Genomic DNA, 22,534 nt, shown 5'->3' on the forward strand with positions numbered 1-22,534 from the left:
GATTTTCGTTTTGTAAAGGAAAGGGTGTGTATTTTTGATTTACTACTGCTGACAAGAGAGAAATTCTAAATGTAGATGATATAAAATAAAAAAGAAAGAAAAGAGAGAGGGAAAAAGAGGGAAGAGATGTGTAAAATTTAAAAAGAATGGAAACATATGCTCTTCTCACCAGAATATTAAAAGGTCTGGTAGCACATTCAAGTCCTTGGTTAAGTCTCTAGCTGAAGTGGTTGTGTAGCAGTAATAGGTGCATCTTGAGCGGATTTGTCCACTAAAGGTAAATTGCTACCATCAGACACTATATTCACACCGTCAATGACTTCAGGTGCTGCTGCTCCACCGAGATACGAGCTCACAGCATCCTTGACCTTGCCAAATCCTTCAATTATCAAGGGTTTGGGTATATGGTAGCTTTCAATATCATGATGGTATCTATAGAGTACATATCGAGAATTGAAGATTAAATATGGGGGTACACAAACAAGAGCCTTAAACACTTACTGGGCACAGTCGAAATCCCACGTAGATCTCCATTTTGCTTTTTCACAGAGAGATTGTGTCCAGGGCTCACCATAGGTGATTGGGATGAAGCACCGATAAACATAGTTGACAGCTAAAACAAACAAAGCGGCCACCGCAAGTCTCTTTCTGTTGACGAGCTTGATGGTAAGCAGATCAAATCCAACGCTGAACAACAAGATTGAAAAGTAGAGTGCTGGCATGTAGTGGTGCAAAAACAGCTGTCTGCCCATAAGGAAGAAGGGGAAATAGTGGAAAAACCACCCAACTAGGAAGAAACCAGCTGATTCATCATAGAATTTCCTTAATTCTGTGTGTGTGTGTGTGTGTCAGTGCGCATCCTCTACCCCAATCAAAAGGTGCAGAATCTTACCTCCAAAATCTTTCTGAGCAATACCTCGCTTGTCCAGGATCACAAACACTGATTTCAGGATAATGCACACCAAGACAGCAGTGGAGGCAGACCAGTAGACCAATGGGTTGCCCAGCAAGTAGATGTGAAGCTTGTCCTTGGACCAAAAGTTGATGCCACGTCGCAAGAGAGGCCATGACTATAAACACACAGAGAGTAATGAGTTACACAGATGCGCTCTGATTGTGTAAGATACATACCTCTGGTCTTGAATCGTAGGGATGTGTAGATGTTAATCCTTTGTTTGTATCCCACATGACCTTGTTTAGTTCAATGAACTTGCTGAGGAAACCCAATTTATTATAAGTGACCTTTTCAGCGTCCTTGGGCACTAGAGCGAGTTTTTGTTAATTAGTCCACATAAATTTTCACACACACACACACACATTTGACTCACATTGGCTGTTCTCTGTGGATTCCACATACCACACGGTCTTTTCAATCTTGCCATTCTTAATACATGTCACTTCCTGTTGATCAAAGCCCCATTCAGGCAATTTTACAGTATGTGAGAACAAGGAGCACTGGCTCATGACATGGACCAATGCGAATTTTGTGTGGATCGTCTTGAGTCTTTCCTTGGATTCAGGATCTGATTTATCGCCACTGATGATCTCGACTCGCCATTGGTCATTGGTGTCACCCTTGAAATCATCAAAGCCATAGCCACTCACTTCATTGTGGTACTCAAGATCTGTCATTGGTGGTCTGATTTCATGTGAGTGCAAGCGTTTGTTGGAATCAGCATGTTGAAGTGTCACAATATCGCCATGCTTGACGTATTCAATGCCGTTGGGCTCTTCATCATTGACTTTTCTAATTGTCCACCAGTTGTTATCATCGCGGTGAGGATATAAAGTGACCTGTTGTTCTGTTGCAAAAAGAAGGTGAGTACGCTGCCAAAGCGCTCAGATCAAAACACTCACGTTTACTGCCAGCGGGGTAGTTGTGTGGATGGGAATGAAGATAGCCTCCTCTGGTAGCGACATGGCGAATAAATACACGGGAGCCATAAGCAATATCGATAGGTGTATTGATGCTTGTATGGCCATCCAACGTTTGTTGGAATTCAGGTGACATGAATCCATCTCCTTCGCCGCTGTTTGGCAACGAGTGAAAATGAATTTGAAACATGAGCATGTAAATAAAGACGGGCAATGCAATCAGTGCAACGGCACGAGCACCAAAATGGCGTAGGAATACAGACTAAATCAAAGTTAATTGGAATATCCATGCTCTCCCGCAACGCCGACTTACCGTGGAAATGCGTGTATTGCCCCATAATTCCCATAATCCCTTTACTGTAGATATACCAATGGTAGCAATAGTAAATAACCCAACCCATTTACAGCTGACAGTTAAGCCCAAGCCAAGTCCAGTCATAAACAACCACACATACCACCAAAATTGAAAGGGTCTATTTGCAGTAAGTTCCTCTGCTTTGTCGGAGAAGCATCAGTTCTTCTACTTACTTGCGTTTTTGATTGTGAAAATTGATCCACATCAAGGTAGTGACTGCAGTAAAGAACAAAAGAGGTGGATCCAGTAAAATCAAGCGGTTGTTGGCAATGAGTCCATTATCTAGCCCCCTTTGTCATCAGTCTACTGTTTTCTAAGCGAGTGATGGATTGTTACCGTATAAAACCATGAAAGCAGCGACTAAACCAGCAGCAATTGAATGTCCAGCACCACGCACTGTAAGATAGGCAATTGGCACAACCAACAACCCTGTAAGGCCACAAAAAACTCGCATAATTACATAAGGCACGTTTTCCTCGAGGTAATCCCTGATTTTCAGTTGTAAATAGTGTTGTTTTCGACATGGTCACTCCACTTACTTTCCAATGTCCTTGAAGTCAAATCCGTCCAATCCAGCCAACTTACCGACAAGTGCAATCAGCATTTTAGCGAGCTACAGATGCTCCATGAGTCTATAGTCGTCTGCATAGCATCTACCAACAACTTACAGGAGGGTGCACATCCATAAAGAATCTCGTCTTGATGTACTTTGTAGCAAATCCACCAAAATGAACCTCGTCAAAGCTAGCAACGGTTTGTTAGTATGCATACACACATATGGCTTCTTGTAAGACTCACACAACAGAGGGAGGCTGTGATATCTTGTATAATCGAATATAAAAGGCCCACAGTGTCAAGGCCAATACAATATACCAGTCTCTTGTACGAGATTGCTTCTTTACAGCATCCTTTCTTGCTCGCAGCTTATCCGTCTTGTGGTTCGCTAAATCCAAATCAGAGTCGTCGTAATCACTGTTGGGTCTTCGCGCATAATGGTTGTTGTTTCTCTTGCGAAAGTTGTCTGTTGCAGTAGTTGCACCTGTTGTATAAGCAACATCGTCACCAATTGGCACAGGGACATGGTCTTGCTTTTCCTGATGTGATGCTGGCTGCTGTAAATGTTTGTAGTAGAGCGAGTCCATCCTATCTGGGGGTGATGAGTGACTCGAGTAATCGATCGTCATAGTGTAATATGGGAGAGACAAGAGAAGAAAAAGAGAGAAAAAAATAGAATCAGATATAAAAACTCCCTTTTAGCCCGTCTCTTTATTATGTAACACTACTCAAACCTCTTGGCTTTTGTCGATTTTCGTAATGCAGGACAGAGAGCGACATTTCTCCATCCCATTTCAACCACATCAATGGAGAAATTCATGGCAGGGAATGTTTAATTAAATTAATTTTTGCTTGGTATGTTTGTGTTTGTTGCAGACTGTGGATGCTGCTGTTGTTGACATGTGCTAAAGCATGGACTTTTAAACAAATTTCATCAAGCTATATTTCTTGTACAACATGATGTATTTCTATTCAACGCATATTGAACATGCTTCTTTGTTGGGATGATAAGAGTCGCCATGGTTTTTATAGGGCCAATTATGCGCCTAGAGCTCGTGGAAAGAGAAAGACAGTTCCGTCCAAAGATCCCTCGTACTTTAACCACAGCATCTTCGCATCTACACATCGTTTGTTGAGCATTGGAGGATTGTTCAAATACATGTCTTGCTTATATCCATGCAACAAGCGGCAGAATTTCAATTGAATAGAATCTATCACGGTTGGTATCAAGAGCTTTTCTACCAATGTAGCCACTAAATGGGCTCTGATATACCGTATGTTTAATCATCCTTAAAACTGGAGAAGAGATTTGACTTTTTCCACCTTACAGCCAGCTTTTAAACATTCTACCAATTTAACTCATATAGCGCTCCACTGCCACCTGGAGACCGTCCAAAGCTGTGGATCTGACTTTTCTACAATGCTCCACGTCTGTATAAATGAAAACAAATTGTATGTGGGCAGATAACTTGTTTGCATTGCCGCCAACTACTCAAAATATGCAAAACACACTGAAATTTGGTGCATTTGAGCCGCGATTTCTCGTGTTGTAAGCTGTTTTAGACTGTCAGAACAACACTACACAATTGTTCTCAGATGGCACTTACTTCTTGACACCTTTGCTCAACTTTTTTGGGATCGCCAAAATCTTATCAAAAACCATGAGGGATACCTCATGGATTTGATCAAAAATTAAACGATCGCGTTTTTGAACCAAAAAATAAAGACTTTTATTAAGATATGTATTAAATCAAAATGTTCCTCTCGATCCAAAGCAGCCCCTGAAGCTTTGTTTGTGGTACCTTTCTATGAAAAATTTCGACATTTAGGCCAAAAACCTGATTTCATATTTTCCAATATTGCTCAATATGCTTGTTTAAAACACCAGTTTTACTTAGCACCACTGGAGGCGCCTTAAAAAGTAATTTAAGAAAGCTTAAGGGAGTATTTTTTTTTTGTAGGGGAGACGAGCTCCAGTTTTTATTTTAAGTCCTTTAAATGTCGTTATGAGGGAAAGAAAAGACAGGATATATAGTTACGAGGATCGAATGATAAGCAGAAATGGAAAATGTAGAAGAAGATGGATAAAAGAGTGAAAGCTAAATACTTACGAATCTGGATTTAATTCGGCATCCAAGCGAGCAAGCGAGCGAGCAAGACGTTGTTGAACGTTATCAGCGATAACCGGGGCTTGGTCAAAGATCCAGCACCAATGCGCTTGCCAGAGTGTCAGTAGAGCGGTTGCAAAAATTTGATGTGTAGAGAGCTCATTGAAAGGAAGAGAAGTATCACGATCAAGAGGAGGGGAGGAACAAAGCAAAATTTGTTGAGGGAGAGTAATAAAATCCGCATTAGACAGCGATGAGGAGTCAGAGAGGTAGGACTGAGATGTATGGCGCCAGACCATCAGTTTTGGTGGGCAGGAAAACAGAGCATGAGTGATATCCTCAATGACAGATAAGGAACAAATAGTGCAGAGAGGGGAAGGATGTTTTTCAGGAATTCGTAAATGTAAGAGGTCTCTGGTAGGGATCTTCGCATAGATTGCCCGATACCAGACCGTGCGAGCAGCAAGGGGAATTGATAGCGACCAAAAGGAGCGCCATTGGCAATCTTGTAGAGGTGAGAGGGAGGAGGGAGAAGAGGAAGATGTCTGGCTTAGTTTCTTGAAGAACCGGATGTTATTGAGTAGCAGCTTAAGGGAGTATGGGATGACTATCACAATTCATATAGTTAAATTTAGCAAAATAAGTCAACGGAGTCGCAAATTGATCAAAATCAGCGAATCGAGACAGAATGAATATCGAAGTTTAAAACGGTTTGACTGGCTGGCTAGCGATTTAATGAAGTGCTCATCGTCATGAATGTAAGTAATGGTGCATTTTGAAAGCTTAAGAGAGAGGTATTGCGAGGTGGTAGGTACTGCCAATAATTCTGAATGCCTTGCTTTGATTTCTCTTTAAATTATTATTCCAAACAAGGCCGATGGGCCTAGCATGCCACTATTATATTTGAATACACAACTTCCTTTTTAAGGCTTTGGAAATGCCTAATAATCATAGCTTTAATATCTTATGCTAATGAAGAAGCGCATTTCTATTAGTTCTCATGATTCAAGTCAAACACGGTTAGCAGAACCAATCAGCGAGCAGATCGAAATACATCTGATTCCATGCCCCAGATCCCAACGTCAACTCTCTTCCAAGGGAGCAACAATCAACAAACTATAGACTTGAAACTGTGCAGAATTCTTTCTGTGTGCAAAAGCAAGTTGAAAAAGTGCTAGTGGAAAAGAAAAACCCTAAAGGAAAACCCCAAATGGTATGTCTCTCAAGATGAATTAGACCCGATATACAAAGATATCAACATGTACATGAAGACTCGGCCAGAGCTCAGCTAAGAGCTGATAAGAGTCGTTTTATGGCTACACACTGGAACAATACCGTCATGCAAAATGTATATGAATGCTGAGCCCTACTATTGTCTACACTGGACTTGCCTTCATCTTCATTGTCTTACTGCAGTATATTTCACTGACAGAGCTCTCTTTAATAAACTGTAACTGGTCTATACTATTCATGTTCTCTAGATACAGAAGGCAGAGAAAGGAAGAATCATCTAAATACCATGATATTCAAGATTGGAAAAATGATGCTCCCACTTTTTATAAACATGTGTGCTTTTTGCAATACAATTAGAAATCTTATATCAGTTATTATAGTAACATAGCCCAGGCAATGGCTACTAGTGCTTTTTGTTCCTTGAAGCCGTTGATCCACTTGTTGATTTTATGTACAAATGATCAGCGGCTGATAATCAGTCAAGACATAATGAGTGCTTGTATCGCCTAGTTCGCAGAATACAAAACAGGGACAGCGCAAATCGATTCTGATTTCTGGATCTATCCATATGCGAGGAAGATTGCCCCACGGGCATCCCGGAATTTATATCCAGCCATCAATGCTATACCCCAGAGCAGTTTTATGTAATCAAGGGTTCATTGATTTTCACACGCGTATCTCGCTAAAATAGGCAAGGCCCTGGATAACCCAAAAATTTCGCTTTTCCCTTCTTTTTCTTCTCATTCATCATCTCAACATGTTAAAGTGGGGTATTATTGGTACTGGTAACATTGCACACACATTTGCCAAGGCACTTCAGGTTGCCAAAAAGGGTGAGCTTGTCGCTGTAGGCAGTCGTTCCATCGCTACTGCCGAGAAATTTGCCCAAGAATTCGATATCAAGCATAGCTTTGGTAGCTACAATGAGCTGCTGGCCTTTGATCAAGTCGATATCGTCTACATCTGTACACCTCATCCTCAGCATTACGATCTGGCACTGACCACTGCTAAAGCAGGCAAGCACATGTTGATCGAGAAACCCATGGCAATGACAGAAGCACAAATCAAGTCGATTCTGGATACGGCCAAGGAGCACAATCTGTTTGTCATGGAGGCTTACATGTACCGCTGTCATCCTCAAACACTCAAGGTGGTAGAGTTGATTCAGTCTGGTGCTATTGGTCAAGTGAAGTTGATTCGCGCCAACTTTTCATTTGATGGCAGACCATTGGGGCCTTCCTCAAGACTCTGGAGAAACGAACTTGGTGGTGGTGCTATCATGGACATTGGTGGATGTAAGTGCGAATTGCAGTGATCTCTTTCTTCTTGCTGATGCTTTGTTAGACCCCATGTCATTCTGTCGTCTCATTGCTGGTGTAGCCAACGATAAAAGTGAATCTTATTCAGGAGGTGGAGCTAACCCCATAAAGGTAAAGGCCACTGGTTACATTCAACCCGATACAAAGGTGGATGAGTGGTCCAATGCCTCTGTTGAATTTGAAGGAAGCATTACTGCTCAATTGTTTACGGGTATCTTTGCTGACACCGATTGCAGTGTTGAAGTCTTGGGTAGCAAGGGCTCCCTCAAAGTGGTTAATCTGTGGAGACCTGATTTGGCTGTGTTGGGTCCTGTTCAGATTGATTTGACTGAATACGGCAAAGAGACCAAGGTGATTCCTGTCGAGTTACAAGAAACCAACTTGTTTGCCTATGAAGCTGATGCCGTGGCTGATGCCATTGCTCAAGGCCAACACGAGTGCAAGTACATGAATTGGCAAGATACTTTGGGTCAAGCGCATGCCATGGATGCTTGGAGAAAGGAGATCGGCCTCGTTTACAAAGAAGATCAATAAAATGCTTTATATCATGTTTATTTGCAAATGAGAGTTCTATGTATGTTTTATGCGACACGCTTGCCGAATTCCTCACTACGAAGAAAAGAAATGCAATTAGTAAATGTTTTACTCCATAATCCCATAATCCAACATACTTGTATTCACGCCAAATCTATACCGCAAAAAAAAAAGCAAAACGTGTTAGTCAAACATGTACCATCAATAAATCAAGATGTTTCAACTTACAACAGGGGCAGATGTACAGGGAATAAGACCAACTTCAGTAACCACTAAGGTAATATACTTGGAAGGCGTAACGTCGTATAAAAGGTTGAGCAATCTGAGATCAGGTTGATCTCTCCATGAAGCCAAAACTGCATTCTCATCCACGCTATTGCTGGCGGTTTGTGTAGTGAGGGTTGATTTGGTGTCCACTAATTCATCCGGGTTGCCCAATTCATTCAAGACAAATGAGTCGACTTGGGTGCGATTGACAAACTTGTAGGTCTCACAACAAATCATGACGGGAATCTGTTTATCGCTAGCAGCCATAGCCACCATCGAACTACCAATACGAGAGTAGACAGCGCCATTATTTAACAGAGCATGTGCACCCATAATGACCTTGGTGACAGATTTGAGTGCCACATACACACTGGATAATAGGTGATAAGAACAGTCTATGCCAGCTGCTACTAATCGACGCAGCAGATGTTTGCCCTCAAACAGAGGACGACTATCCACCACAATCACTTTGAAATCAATGCCCTTCTTCTTTGTCTCCAACAGTAAGCTTTCGACCACGGATGATTTAGCATAGGTCAAAATAACATCGCCATCTTGGATCTTTTGTAGGCCATTTTGCACAATAAGCTGATCAGCCATGGTGATTCTTTCACGGATAAAGTGTCCAATACGCTCGGTCAATCGTTTGCGTGCATCGTCGTCGCTCAATGGTGGATCCTCTTCCACAATATCTGCCATTTCCTTCTTCAGCCAGCGAATACACTCGCGCATACTCAATGACATGGGACGAATGCTCAGAAGATATGCAATATGAGGATCTAAATGCTTTTGAATGTGTCTGGAAAATGTTGCGTCGGATGGAGGCTTGTGCTCTGAAATGACCTACAGCATTCTCGTGAGTAATGTGTACATTTTTGCAAGATACTCACACCTTTTACCTTTGAGAAGATCTCCAACATGGCCACACAACGAGCATTGGAACCGACAATCTTGTGGTTGGAAAAGTACAAGCCGAGTTGAAGAACAGCGGGGTGAAGATCCTTTGTCAAAGCATCGCTTGTCTTGGGAGCGTCTAGATGAAGAAGCCAGGGAACTTGGTTTTGCTGGTTCTTTGATAAAACCTTTTTCTTGTTTTGCTTGTTGGCATCGGCATCACCGCCTTGAGGAGCACCACTGGCACCAGCAGCAGGGCCCTTCTTTGCCTCCAGTTCTGCAGCTTGCTTGGCTGACTTAGGCAAACCAGCAGCAACACGGTTCTGCTTCTCCAATCTCTGCTTTTCTTGAAGAGCACGGCGCTCAGCTTTTGTCATGTCCTTTTGAGCTTTCTTTGGTGCTTCGCCATTGTGAGGTCGAGTGCTTTCTTTCTTCTTTGCGTTCTCTTTGTTGCTGGCAGAGGGTTTGTGGCCCTCTTCGGATGTAATACTCTTTCTACGTCCACCGACAGAGAGGGGGGAGCCCTTCTTACTGTCATCGCCAGCTGATAACCAGCGATTTTCGTAAGAGGAACTCATGGGCTGGCCCATATTGGGTGATCCAGCAACTCCCTTTTGGGCATTTGCAATGGGGATTCCGAGAGGCTACGTGGGTTGAGTTTAGTCGAGACATTTTCTTAAGCATTTGCATGGTAATCCTTCATCTTACACTCGATTTTTGTGCACTATGGTCCATTTTATCGCTTGTAAAGAGTGTTGCAATGTAGTCAGACGTCTCGATGATGTTGATTCTCGAGAAAAAAAACGTGACTATACTAGTCTTGAGGATGACTGAGATTTGAAGGCAAGATGAGCCACTTTGACCATCTGGGATGGGAAGGGTGGCCTGGTTAAATTCTTCTTTTGTCTTCCCCACTCTTTTTCACCACACATTTTGCAACATGAGTTTACGTTTACTAGTCAAAAGAGCCACGCTTTCACAGCAAACTTCTGTCAAAGTGCAAGCATCTCGTTTTGGCACACTTTCCTTGGCCAATGTCTTTTTCAACAACAACAGCAGCACATTGACACTTGATTCAGTCACTCGTAACACCTTTCAAATACCCACTTGGTTGGAACCCATCCTCTGGGCAGCACCAAAAAAGAAGACATCTCACTCAAAGAAGCGCATGCGTGCCTCCAACAAGGGATTGCAACAAAAGGAGAATGTAACAACATGTCCAGCTTGTGGCAGTAATAAGCTTTTACATCATTTGTGTGGAAATTGCTACAGCGATATCAAGAAGAAGGCTAAATCTCAGGTTGCTGTTGATGCTTAAAGGAAAATCATTGTATATATAAATAAATTTAGGTATTAGAAAGGATTTATGGGAGTAAGCTGTCAAAAGTAGCTAGTGAGGAGGAGGAGGAGTGTGCCTGATTGTGTCATCTGTAGTGTGTTTGTGTGTGCTTTGAAATGTTCGGCTTGAGAGATGATGCTGTTGATCACTCTTTGCTCCAGATCATCATCATCACCCCCTTTTTTTACATATCAGCTCCTCCACATCTTGAAGTTTATGCGCCTCGTGTTGAGTCGATTGGTTCTCTTTCATCTATAGCCCTGATGTAAATTAAGAAATCTGTTGACCCCTTGATGCACACGTGCCTGTTCCAATTCTACACAATGTTACATAGAGTACATGTGCATTGAGTAAAAAATAAATTGTTTTGTACATGCAATTTGCAAATACATACAAACAAGATCTGCCATTCTCTCTCGACTTGTATTACCAACGGTGGTTTCATCATGATTCGAGTGTCTAAGAATGAATTAATAAGTTGCTGTGGTCTGATTGATAATTGATTTGTACGAGGAGTTGCCGTGTTTCTACATGGGAATGATGGAATCACTTCCGTAAGTTGGTTTGTGAGACTGTTGGATGACCAGAAAGCACACGTATTCACACAGCAGCATCAGTACAGCAGTAAGGGGATTCCTATCAAAAAAAAAAAGATGGCCGTATATAAATGCTCCTCTTCAGGCAGATCCTCTTTCTTTCCTGTCCTCTCTACATTTTCGACATCTCTCTTTCTCTCTCCTACTCTCTCATATCACACACACACACACACACACACAATGACTGACATCAAGCCAATGACATTAAATGACAATGCCTCCTTGTCTGTTCCAATCCATCACAGCAAAAACGTAAGAGCAAGCCAGACTCAATGTATGCAATGTAATCTAATCATAGATCCACCTACAGCGAATCATCAATAATACACATTTGCCACCGACTCCCTCAATGTCCTCCAGTGTGTCTTCTTATATATCTCACAGTAAAGGTAGGCAGCACACCAGCTGGCTCAATTGGGTTTTTGATCTGCTGGTCTGATCAATGCATTTCATTTTTCCGTAGCCCGAGATTTGTCGCTCAAGATACCAAATGGTCAGCAGCAGAGATACGGATCTCTTGGTAGCAGCACCCCTTATTTAGGTAAGACAGCCCTATCTTCTTGCATGTTCTCTGTTCTCCACATCATCATGTACATTTATGTACAGCATCACGGAATTGGAAGAGAGCAGTGGAGGAGTACACACGCACAAAAAGTATGTAATACACTAATCCATTTGTACGCCCCTTACATAGAATCTCTCAGCACAATAGAAAGACCATTCACACCTTCCCATACTACCATCAGTCCAAATGAAGATGATGAGGGTCTGTATCTGCTGTGGACTCAGCAATTGCTTAGAGAAAAAGGGTTTACTCCTTCTCCCTGTCGCCCTGAATTTGAAGATTACATGAAAAAAGACAGCAATAAGAAAACTAGCAGCTCCTCCAATTCACTTGAAAATGATGCCAGCGATAATGAAGATGACGACGACGACAGCAGTGTTTCTGACATGTCTTTTTCGTCTGACGATGATATGGATGAAGATGATGACAATGATCGCTATATTGCTGAGCAACGTAAGCTACTACTGAACTCACCTGCTCCATCTGCGTTTCGAAGCCATCAGCCATCGCTCATTTCTCGCTATTCCACCAGCAATTATGCTGCAGAAGAGGTGACGGAGAATGATACAACAACAGGATTAGATGATGCACCTAGTCAAAACTCTATTTATAGCATGTTCAAACAATTCTTTTCTGCCTGCTTCTAAAGAGGATGTGTTGTTATACATACGTCGCAGCAGCAATGACAAAGCTAATACTTATAGTGTGTCATCTTCTTGACACATTCACTGGCCCTTTCTGATAATAAACGTACATATGATGCATGCTTCATTTTTATATAATTTCATGTTGTAGATAAACAATGGTGACCACAACATGTGGTGTAAGTCGCAAATGCTGGAATCCTTGTGTGTCCATTTTATTGACACATGCGTAGATCTTGACCAAAACCTCTTTATTGAATTCTAGAGGACACATCTTAACTACTATTGACATACTTTTATGCAACTGGCCTGTACTCCCACATTTGTAATATCAACTAGAGCCATTGCGGTTGCCGGATGGCCTACACAGATTTAATTTCATCTATGACAAGCTGCTCGTCGTACTATCATTGGAGCTTCAGCTAAACAGTACGTGCATGTTTGCAATTTTTTTAAGAATTTTAGCATGATTAACCGCCTCGTCCACAATGCTTCATCTATTGTCTCAACATGACAAATGTATTGATGCCACATAAACGCACCCAAGCAAGTATAACAGTGCATCCAATCAAGGCAAATCTTTTTCTTCTCTCGTAATAAGTTATTTGTAATGATGAAATTTGCCATATAAAACCCTATTGGATTATTTGAAAGGGGTAAACGTATTGCAACAATTGCTTACAAACCCATCGAAGCACTTACTGGTGACTGTCCCATGCTGCTCCACAATCCCATAAAAAAAAAAAACCACCCCTACTAGTTTTTGAATTTCCAGACATCTCTCTTTATTGCTTCAAAATTACCATTATGGCCGAACCTGTAAAGACAACTTCAACTGTTTCTGGAGAACTTCCCATCGGAAAAGACGGCAAACCACTCAAGCCTTGTTGTGCTTGTCCTGAAACCAAAAAGGTCCGTGATGAATGTATCTTTCAAAATGGAGAAGAGAACTGTCAAGAGCTCATCCAAGCTCATCTCAGTTGCATGCGTAACTTGGGATTCAAAATCTAAATTTACTCGACTATCGAAATTGTGTATTATATTTATCCAATGCTTGTTTGTTTATCTCCCTTTTCCCCCATTATACAGAATATTTTAATAAACAGAAAGACAAATGAGATCAGTTATAGATCATTCAACGGAAAATAGCCATGTTTTGACAGTTTCCTGCAATGTGTAGTGTCCATGAATCAAATTGACATGGTATCCTGTTCAATGCTACGCAAATTTGAGTTAAACTTCAGTAGAGTGAATTCATTCAAGGTGACACATACTCTCGAGTTTTTAGGTTAGTTTTGTATCTGCATAAATGATTGTCATTATTACAATATAGCAATGCACATCATATAGTGAGAGCTTTCTTATTGAGAGTGACAGCTTGGGTGGTGCTAGATCAAGCGGATAGATAGTGCATTGTTGCTTTTTTCCGATTAGCGTTGATGGTTTCTAGATTGACACAGGCTTGTTTGCATATCCTTTTAAAATATACATTGAAATTTCGCATTTTGCCTTTTCCCTACGACATTAGACCTCTCCATAAGCGATCTACAACTGTGGATTTCGCTCCTCTGAGGTTTCTCAGGTCTATGAAAATAGGAACAATTAACCTACGTACAAACAGTTTACTCAAACAGTTTCCAGGTACTCAAAAGTATGCAAAAACGCAGCGTAATTTAGCGTCTTGGATCAGTCATTTCTCATGTTAGAAGCTGTTTTAGACGGTCAAAATAGCATCAAACAATCGTTCTTATCTAGCGGTAACTTCCTGACACCTTTGCTCAATTTTTTTGGGGACCAAAAAAACATCGCGAAAAATTTACCAAAAAGAATGAGGTACTCCTTGTGGAAAACATCAAAAATCAAACGATCGCATTTTTCACCTCGAAAACGAAGACTTTTACTATAACATATATTAAACCGAAATAATTCTATCGTTCCAAAGCAGCCCCTGAAATCGTTTTTGTGAGAGTTTGTTATGTAAAATCTATAGATTTTGATACAAATTGTTATTTCATATTTTAAAAAATTGCTCATCTTGTTCAAAACACCTCTTTTATTTGGCGTCATCGGATACGCCTTGAAAAGTACTCCAAGAAAGCTTATAAGTATATGGCCGAGTTATTACGACTTATATAGTCTATTTTTAAGAAATAGATTAAAAGTATCTGAATCAAGTCAAATTTTGCTCGTCAGCGAGCTAATGAAATATATAGGCAATTTCCTTTTTTGGAAGGTCCTATTTTTTTTTTAGCGTGTGATCCACTTGAACACAAAGTATGCCATCTTCCTCAGATATAACTACTTAATTACAAGTAGCAGACCAATAGATAAGATGTTGAAAAATATTATACTTAAACTGCTTGATCACACCTTGCTTTGCTGTCGTTTGGCAGAGGGTCAAACTTGTGCTGTGCATTTTACCTAAAAGGGGAGATAGCCTTTTTCACGCTCTTTGTTGGTGCTAAAGCATTCATAATAGAACCATTATATACCCACTGCAAGGGGTTAATAAATATATAAACACACGTTTAGTCGCTACATTGGTTGCCGAATAATTAAGCAAGGAAAACGTAGCTCAGCCAAAATATATAAAGCAATGTTTGGACGCTGTCCTTTGTTCAACTGCCATCTAAACCCATTTGTTCTATTAAGTAAAATTTGCCTCCCTGTGTATGCTCTACGAAATGAGACCACCTTTAGGCACCTGCGATGTTTCCTTGCAAAAATCGGGTTTTTGACCCCCAAATTGGAGCTCACAGTGACAAAAACACGTTTTCCGTTAATAACACCACGGACACATCCATGCCGTGCTCAAGTTTAATAAATAAATTTAGGGCATCAAATGGATATTGCTGGCGAACAAAGATAATTTTGTATGCTTCACTGTAACAAAAGTTAACCTTGGAACCTAATTTTTTGAGCAGTTTGGCTGGGGCTGACCTATTTGGCAGTGCAAATTTACAAAAACCGATGCTACAGTTTTGAGCAAGACCTCAAGTTGTAGATCTCGCTTGGGACTATACAGTAAATAGTACTACAGGTAAATTGGTGCTGGTTTGGTACATGTTTTCCTTTGAAATTCTCAAAATATCTGAAAATTAGACTTTATTATTGTAAGCGGAACAAGGGAAAGCTATCTTTCAGTAACACAGATCATTACTTTTTTCTACCCATTCTAATTCATTAATGGTAAAAGAAACGAAGCTTTCACAGCAATAAAATAACATAGACAACCAAAAGAAATCTGAAGTAAATCTTCAATGTGTTCATTGCTAAAAGTGCTATCGAGCAGGCAGATTTTTGCTTTCATCAAACGATGTAAACAGACATTCTAAAACGAAGGTGGATTGCATCTTCGCAACAAAGAAGATTGTTTGAATCTTTTCAGAGTATCAGCTCTCTGTTGGCTATAATTGACTGCATTTATTTCTGTTCAAAGATCTTAAGCCCTTATATCCAGAAGATGCATTACATGTTTGTTGGATCTAATGTGATCTCCCTCAACTTAAAGGTCTTACATGTGACGCTCCTTTATCAATATTTTTTTCTCCCTGGATGGGTGATTGATGTGATGCATTTTATTCTTATTTTTTACAACTAAAAATGTCTGCAGATCCCGTCTTGGAAGAGTTTCCTTTGGAAGCTATGGAAGAAATTGATGTTGTTGCTAAAGAATGGATCCAAGAACAATCAGATAAGGAAGTGGTAAGAATGTACATTGCGAGTTGTGAGGTCAATCTGACAGGATGTGAAACTTGTATTTAGAAACGTATTAGAGACGTCGGCTCAAGCGTTTTACCCCTCAAGGTATATTCTACGCTGACATGGAACTATTTACTCGAAGCTTTGTGTCTAATCGCTACGATAGATCAGTAATTGCGGTATCATCACCAACTTTGATAACAAAAAGCCTAGAGCCATCAACAGAGTGGAGCTCGATACAAACTGCGATTTGTCCAAAGTGCAACAAGTAATAGGATGAAATCACTAATGTTACAACAGCACATGGCATTGACACTCTTGATTGTATAGATCATGGTCTCTCCTCCTACTCCTTATCCCCACAAGGACAACTTCAATTATGTGAATGTAAGTAGACCTGGCATCAAAAAACCCCTTGAAACTAATCGATCAAAAACAAAACCTGTCAAATATAGCTGATTCTTGTCACAAGTCAACCAATTCCATTTTTAGCACCTTACCTTTACAAAACTAACTTGAAGGTAACACAGCCTGAGAGAGAAGAAGGTGGTCGGAAATATCCTAGCAAAGAAGTCATCTTGAAGAACGATTTGCGCGATTATCTCTTGATTAATAAAAATGGTGTTCGAGCTCGTTTTACCATTCATGAATATCATGATGTGTAAAATTGATCAGTTTCAAAGATCACCTTGTTTTTTTTTCTACTCTCATTACCGCATTTAAATCTCCGATTACGATTTCGAAAGTTTAGGAAACCCTGAAGGAAAGAGGCACAATGAGCTGTTTTCTCTTTCTTCTATATTAAAAAACCTCATTTTTAATATCAATAGAATGCCTTTGTCTATGGTTACAAAATACGAAGAGATAACGGCTTCAGAGCTCGTAAGTTGGATCTCGCAGCATGGATGTCCATGTTCAATGATTAATCTCGATAAAATCACAGGGAGTCCTCCAACGTCAATACGAGAAATCATTCTTTTTCCAATCCAAATCAGCGCAGAAACCAACAAAATTAGCAATATTTGACTTTGATTCCACACTGTTCTTCTCCCCTCTGTTGAGTCCCACTATTTGGCATCCCAATCTCATCCGAGTGGCAACTGCAGAAAGTGTATATGGACCAGGCTGGTGGAGAGATATACGTAGTCTGGACTTAGGTCCATTCGAGGAATTAAAGAAGAATGCGTGGGAAGGATACTGGAATGAGGAGATTGTACAACAGGCTAGAAATTGCATTAATGATACGGATACCATGACGGTTGTGCTGACTGGAAGACGATACCATCCATTTCACCTTTTAGTGCCAGCAATGCTCGAAGCCAAAGGCTTGCAGTTCGATTTAGTGGGTCTTCGACCTGACCCAGAATATGTCTCTGATAATCAATGGGAAGTGAAGTTAGGACAACATCATCTCACTTACAACCTCACCAGCTCTGTGTTCAAATCCACCATGCATTTCAAGACATGTTTTATTCTCAACATTATACACAATATTCCCTCGATAAAGAGTGTCACCATGTGGGATGATCGTATACATCATGTCAAGAAGTTTAGAGAGTATCTCGATATCGTCAAGAGTACATCAGTCATCAACAATGGAGATGTGATTTACGTGCCTGGTATTCGACCCAAATACAATCCTAGATGGGAAAAAAATGTCATCAGACACATCATCGACACTCACAACAAGGCGCTTGTTGAACATGTTCAGGATGGCATTAGAAATGGAAAAATCCAGCAGAGATTAGCGTGGCCATGCACCGCCGAGAAGGAGGATCCATTGGGGAGTTCATCAGAGATGCCATTGAAATTGACACCATTACCTGCAGCCACAGTAGTCAAACTGTCACCCGAGAGCAAGGAGAAACTATGCGATGCTTACAAGTCTTACTTTACACAAGAATTGAAGATTCATGGAAAGTCGAAATGGAAGGACTGTGGCGGAGAGCAACCTCAGCTGTTTAGTGATTATGTGTATCTATCTCAAAAGGTCATCCCGAGCGACGCTATTGCTGTGGGCTCGGTTGGATCGCAGGTTGGAGTGACAGTAAAGGCATACTCAAACTCGGCTCAATTAGCGTGCTTGGTTCTCAAGGTAGAGATTGATGGTGACGCCGAGAATGATTATCTTTTGCCTGTTTATTACAAGCCATCCGAATACTATGAAGTCTTCAAAATGAAATATGTCGATTGGATACCAGTGAAATCAGAAAAGGGGCTACCAACGCATTTCAAAGGAAAGGTTGATTATGAATACAAGCTCGGTGTCGTAGAGAAAACTACAGAGAAGCGTTCACATACAGCTGATGATGATGATGATGAATGTCAAAAGCAAGAGACTAAACCAAAGCGTATTAGACATTAGCATACCCTATTCATTTTTCTATCATCCGTAACAGCACAACTCCCATTTTTACCAACAAAATACGTCAATAAAACATGTAAAAGCATCTTCTCAATCATGATACTTGGCATTTAGTTATTTTTTGTTATGTATATGTACACCTATTTTTATTTATTTATTTGATTAGACATAATTGATATATGTGTAAAAGAAGCGAAAATATTAGTAATGTAAGTCTATGTGATAATAGTTGAAAAGGTTAATCAGAAAATGGATCGTTGTCCTCTTTTGACAGTAAAGGGCTCTTCCCTTTATTATATGATATTGCCGACAAGGGTGAATCCTCGGCAGTTGATGGCGAGAGTTTTGTGCCTTGCTTTTCCAACGCACTGATAATCTTATTGATAGCAGCTTGGTTTTGTAATGTCAGTTGCATCAATGCTTGTATTTGGTTCAAAATCTCATCCTCTCCATTATTTGGTAATAGTCCAAAGGTGCCATCTGATCTTGCTGGAGCAGATGTTGTGGCAGGGCTCTCAAATGAAGCAGTGTTGGCGTTCTCGCGCTCTGCAGATTGCAACACGTCGTCTCCACCACCCATTGGATTCAGTCCCATTCTATTTGAAAACTGGCGTCTACGCATGCTCTCCCAGACAATTGTAAAGTTTCTGCCAACAATAATGGATGGTAATGCAATCAACTGAACCGAATGACTGTCAGCTTTCCTGCTTGTTTTCCTCCTCGCTTACTTTCAGCCCACTTACCAATACACCAAACATCATTGCAGGAAACGTAATCAATTTACCAATGAATGTAGTAGGCACCATGTCACCGTAGCCAGTGGTGGTGATTGTCACTAGTACAAACCAAAATGCAGCAGGAATACTGTCAAATGAGCTATATTGAATTAGGAAAGTAAGTAAAAAATGTCAAATTTCCAAATGCAGATCATTCAAATGTCAAAAAAGCGCATACCTGGGAACACCGTCTGATGCCACAAAAGCTTGCAAGGTCTCATCCCAGATACCACGTTCAGCGAAATACAGCAGCGTCGAGAACAGGACAACACAAGTAACAGTAAAGAAAAACAGGGCAGACAGAGCATCTCCGGATCTTCTAAAGGCCATCATCATCACTTCAATTGTCATGACAATCGTGTTGGAATACTTGTATGACTTGAATAGGCGCAATAGTCGAAACAGTCTTAAGATAGTGAATCTAAACTCGTAGGTCTATAACGAAATCTGGTGAGCTGTTCGTCCACACTTCCAACTGAGAGCAAAACCTACGGTATCATGCTTGGCAATCACTTCAATGTAGAATGGGATAATTGAGATGAAATCAATGATGGAAAGCGGGGCTATTCATTTCAAAAAGATCAACATTTAGGCCAGTGCGGGGGGGTCTTGAGAGCATGCAACTTACACAGAAAGAACTTTTTCAGCATACGGAAAGAGTCAGAATGAGCAAACATTCTCAAAAGGTACTCGAGTGTGAAGAGAGCCACCATGGCTGATTCCAAATGGAACCTAGTTTTCACACAACGTAAATGCTCTGGATCCCGTTCAAAATGTGTTCATTTACCAAACTCTGTTACTCTTGGCTGATCGGAATGAGGGGATTGTTTCAATGGTTGTGGTAATGGCGCTAAAAAGGATGAGGAAAGATACTACCACGTTGGTCCAGAAAGCGCTTCTACTGCTTGCTGGTTCCTCTAATAAAAGGTATAGTCTTCGCTTGATGTCGTTTTTTATTTCTGGCATAGGTGGCGCTGAATCCTCAATGTCAATGTGCGTGGATGACCGTGGCTGTGGTTGTTGTGGTGGATGGACAACTAGATTCGCTACCGAGGTCCATCCTTCTTCAGCGAGTCTGCCTAACTTGCGGTACAGTGGTGGTTGATGGCTGCTGCTACTACCGCTTGCATGTTCATCGGAAGAAGTAACAGAGGAGCTGCTGCCAGGCTCGGTCATTTCTATGGTCTCTCCGTTGTGAAGTGGCTCTGTCTCTTCATACTCTTGCTTGGAATATAAACTGCCGCCACCACCCTTTGAACGAAAGAAGCCCATGAAGAAAGAGTGGGAGAAATATGAAAAAAGTGCAAAAAGAGGGGAAGAGAGGGAGGGGAAACGACGATCTTTTTTCCTCTTTATTTGAATGTTTTTGAAACTCCGTTTTAAAAGTGAAATGAGAATTGCTGTCCTTGACTGCCACCACCAAATGGGAATCCATTGCCTCCAGCACCAGCAAAGTGAGCAAAAGGATTACCGTGTTGATGATGATGATGTGCAAAGGGATTGCCGTATTGCTGCTGTTGGGCCGTTTCAGGGTCATAAGGATCAAAGCCATTGTCAAATTGATCCCTCTTTTCAGGGTCACTGAGCACTTCATAGGCTTGATTAATGTCTGCCATCTTACTTGCTACTTGGTCTTTATCGAGTTCTCCACTGTACTTGTCAGGGTGCCATTCGTGTGCTTTTTTGCGATAAGCCTTCTTGATGGTGCGAGCATCAGCATCTCTCGAGATATCTAGTATGATGTTAGTTTCCTGTGCAAGGTCAGAATGAGGCATTTATATTACCTAATATCTTGTAATAATCCCTCTTCTTGCTTTGCTTTAGTAACTGCTGTGCTCGTTGCAGTAATTGGCGAATTTGGTTATCTTGCTGTTCACTTGCTTCAAATGCCTGTTCCAAATCACGGACTGCACCTTCGAAATCATTAGCATTGAGCTTCATTTCACCCAAATGCATCAATGCTTCTTTGTTTTGATCGTCCAATTCTAGTGTGGATCGACACCATTTCTCTGCTTTAGCTGTGTCTTTTTGTTTGGCAGATAGCTCGCATGCCATGGAATAGATCTTGAGATGAAGTCGCTTGGGTAGCGCGGGTGCTTGCAGATCTTGCTCCAATGAGGCAAAGGGCTCGTCAATGTCGTTGACAATGCCTGGCTTGGTACCTGTACCAATCAAGCCGTTCAGTGCAATGGCGTAGCGCTGTCCTTGTTGTGCTTCCTCTGCTTTCTTGATTTCTTTCTCAATGCGCTTGATGAATCTAAACAGACCTTTGCATTGACGATCCTCAGGATCGTAGTGTATACACTGCTTTACTTGGGTTAAAGCTCTGTCAGCCTCGTACAGGGAGAAAAAGTTGATTGTAGCCAATTCCAGTAATAGATTTTTATCAGATGGATTCAAATGGGCCACTCGACTGATAGTTGCAAAGTGAGTTTATGGCGAATCAATGTCTTTCCTTGCCTTGTATACTTACGTATAATCGTTGGTAGCCTCTTCAATTTCGCCTTTCCCAATATGACACTTGGCACGAATGATGCGCCATTGAGGCTTCTGAGGTGCAATTCGAATCACTTCAGTCATATGTTGTATGCATTGCTCATAGCTCTTGTCTTGATGGGCTTGTTGACCCAATACACTCTGCTTTTCAGCGTGCTCAACAGATTCCAATAGCTGCTTGGCTTGGTCGTTAGGCTTGCTGTTGTTGTGTTCCATCAAGTCCTTCTTGGCGAGCAAGAATTCACCATCTCCAGCGTATAGCTTGGCACGTTGTAAGAGAGCCTTTTCGAAACCTGGTCTCAAGTCTAAAATTTTGGTAAAATCGTCAATGGCAGAAGCTGTTCTGCCTAGAGACAAGTAGGCTGTTGCTCTCTTGTAGTAAGAAACATAATCTAGAGGGTCTTGCTCTACGTTGGTGTGGTCAGCCTGTTGTGTGTCTTGATTCTTGAGTATCACTACTTACGAATAGCTGCATCAAAACTCATGATAGCATCATTGTATTTGCCAGTGACGAGATACTGGTTTCCCTCTGCTAAATGCTGCTCAACGTTCTTATCGGCATAGCAAGTATTCATAAATAAGGGTATAAGGAATGCTAATAATTTATTGGACTTCATGGTGATGGAGAGGAGGAAAGAGCAAAGAAATAATCAATCCAGGAACCTTAAACATTCTTTTTATATCTAGAGCGATTAGTTGGTATATTAACCAATGACAAGACAATAAATTAGAATATTGACACGTATTTTCAAGCCTAATTTTACGAAAATAGTAAACAGCATTCTTTTGATTCAAGACAACAGACGACACAGCCTCACAACAGCACCCTGCTAGTAAGCTCTTGGTGTTGTCTGCGCTTAATCAACGTATATACAATGTAACATTTCATTTATTTCAGCTACTGACAATAC

General features: G+C 41.0%; 10 protein-coding genes across 10 annotated transcripts; 5 read left to right on the top strand and 5 right to left on the bottom strand.

Annotated features, from left to right (window-relative positions):
- Window positions 1–209: 209 nt before the first annotated feature.
- ATC70_001148 (uncharacterized protein) lies at window positions 210–3,414 on the bottom strand (the record flags this gene model as incomplete). The annotated part of the gene is made up of 12 exons (XM_064820548.1): window positions 210–432; window positions 502–829; window positions 893–1,070; window positions 1,132–1,262; window positions 1,329–1,802; window positions 1,858–2,137; window positions 2,189–2,348; window positions 2,404–2,512; window positions 2,567–2,718; window positions 2,770–2,843; window positions 2,899–2,974; window positions 3,029–3,414. The coding sequence occupies 12 exons, from the start codon at window positions 3,412–3,414 to the stop codon at window positions 210–212; spliced, it is 2,571 nt and encodes an 856-aa protein (XP_064684468.1).
- A 1,478-nt stretch (window positions 3,415–4,892) lies between these two features.
- ATC70_001149 (uncharacterized protein) lies at window positions 4,893–5,192 on the bottom strand (the record flags this gene model as incomplete). Its single annotated transcript, XM_064820549.1, has 1 exon — window positions 4,893–5,192. One exon carries the CDS (start codon window positions 5,190–5,192, stop codon window positions 4,893–4,895), a length of 300 nt encoding a protein of 99 aa, XP_064684469.1.
- A 1,691-nt stretch (window positions 5,193–6,883) lies between these two features.
- Window positions 6,884–7,979, top strand: ATC70_001150 (uncharacterized protein; the record flags this gene model as incomplete). The annotated part of the gene is made up of 2 exons (XM_064820550.1): window positions 6,884–7,421; window positions 7,471–7,979. 2 exons carry the CDS (start codon window positions 6,884–6,886, stop codon window positions 7,977–7,979), a joined length of 1,047 nt encoding a protein of 348 aa, XP_064684470.1.
- A 47-nt stretch (window positions 7,980–8,026) lies between these two features.
- ATC70_001151 (uncharacterized protein) lies at window positions 8,027–9,875 on the bottom strand (the record flags this gene model as incomplete). Its single annotated transcript, XM_064820551.1, has 5 exons — window positions 8,027–8,054; window positions 8,117–8,133; window positions 8,208–9,089; window positions 9,146–9,784; window positions 9,849–9,875. 5 exons carry the CDS (start codon window positions 9,873–9,875, stop codon window positions 8,027–8,029), a joined length of 1,593 nt encoding a protein of 530 aa, XP_064684471.1.
- A 205-nt stretch (window positions 9,876–10,080) lies between these two features.
- Window positions 10,081–10,458, top strand: ATC70_001152 (uncharacterized protein; the record flags this gene model as incomplete). Its single annotated transcript, XM_064820552.1, has 1 exon — window positions 10,081–10,458. The coding sequence occupies one exon, from the start codon at window positions 10,081–10,083 to the stop codon at window positions 10,456–10,458; it is 378 nt and encodes a 125-aa protein (XP_064684472.1).
- A 797-nt stretch (window positions 10,459–11,255) lies between these two features.
- On the top strand, window positions 11,256–12,287 carry ATC70_001153 (uncharacterized protein; the record flags this gene model as incomplete). The annotated part of the gene is made up of 5 exons (XM_064820553.1): window positions 11,256–11,327; window positions 11,386–11,464; window positions 11,539–11,616; window positions 11,682–11,729; window positions 11,788–12,287. 5 exons carry the CDS (start codon window positions 11,256–11,258, stop codon window positions 12,285–12,287), a joined length of 777 nt encoding a protein of 258 aa, XP_064684473.1.
- Window positions 12,288–15,887: 3,600 nt separating this feature from the next.
- On the top strand, window positions 15,888–16,651 carry ATC70_001154 (uncharacterized protein; the record flags this gene model as incomplete). Its single annotated transcript, XM_064820554.1, has 5 exons — window positions 15,888–15,989; window positions 16,050–16,091; window positions 16,153–16,254; window positions 16,317–16,373; window positions 16,442–16,651. 5 exons carry the CDS (start codon window positions 15,888–15,890, stop codon window positions 16,649–16,651), a joined length of 513 nt encoding a protein of 170 aa, XP_064684474.1.
- A 166-nt stretch (window positions 16,652–16,817) lies between these two features.
- ATC70_001155 (uncharacterized protein) lies at window positions 16,818–18,351 on the top strand (the record flags this gene model as incomplete). Its single annotated transcript, XM_064820555.1, has 2 exons — window positions 16,818–16,868; window positions 16,930–18,351. 2 exons carry the CDS (start codon window positions 16,818–16,820, stop codon window positions 18,349–18,351), a joined length of 1,473 nt encoding a protein of 490 aa, XP_064684475.1.
- Window positions 18,352–18,589: 238 nt separating this feature from the next.
- Window positions 18,590–20,399, bottom strand: ATC70_001156 (uncharacterized protein; the record flags this gene model as incomplete). The annotated part of the gene is made up of 6 exons (XM_064820556.1): window positions 18,590–19,030; window positions 19,095–19,227; window positions 19,306–19,562; window positions 19,620–19,690; window positions 19,756–19,859; window positions 19,915–20,399. 6 exons carry the CDS (start codon window positions 20,397–20,399, stop codon window positions 18,590–18,592), a joined length of 1,491 nt encoding a protein of 496 aa, XP_064684476.1.
- A 107-nt stretch (window positions 20,400–20,506) lies between these two features.
- Window positions 20,507–22,240, bottom strand: ATC70_001157 (uncharacterized protein; the record flags this gene model as incomplete). The annotated part of the gene is made up of 4 exons (XM_064820557.1): window positions 20,507–20,859; window positions 20,912–21,540; window positions 21,601–22,030; window positions 22,087–22,240. 4 exons carry the CDS (start codon window positions 22,238–22,240, stop codon window positions 20,507–20,509), a joined length of 1,566 nt encoding a protein of 521 aa, XP_064684477.1.
- Between the last annotated feature and the right edge of the window lie 294 nt (window positions 22,241–22,534).

This window comes from Mucor velutinosus, assembly GCF_035048745.1.
Source record: "Mucor velutinosus strain NIH1002 chromosome Unknown tig00000041, whole genome shotgun sequence".
In the NCBI taxonomy this organism is placed as follows: domain Eukaryota; kingdom Fungi; phylum Mucoromycota; class Mucoromycetes; order Mucorales; family Mucoraceae; genus Mucor; species Mucor velutinosus.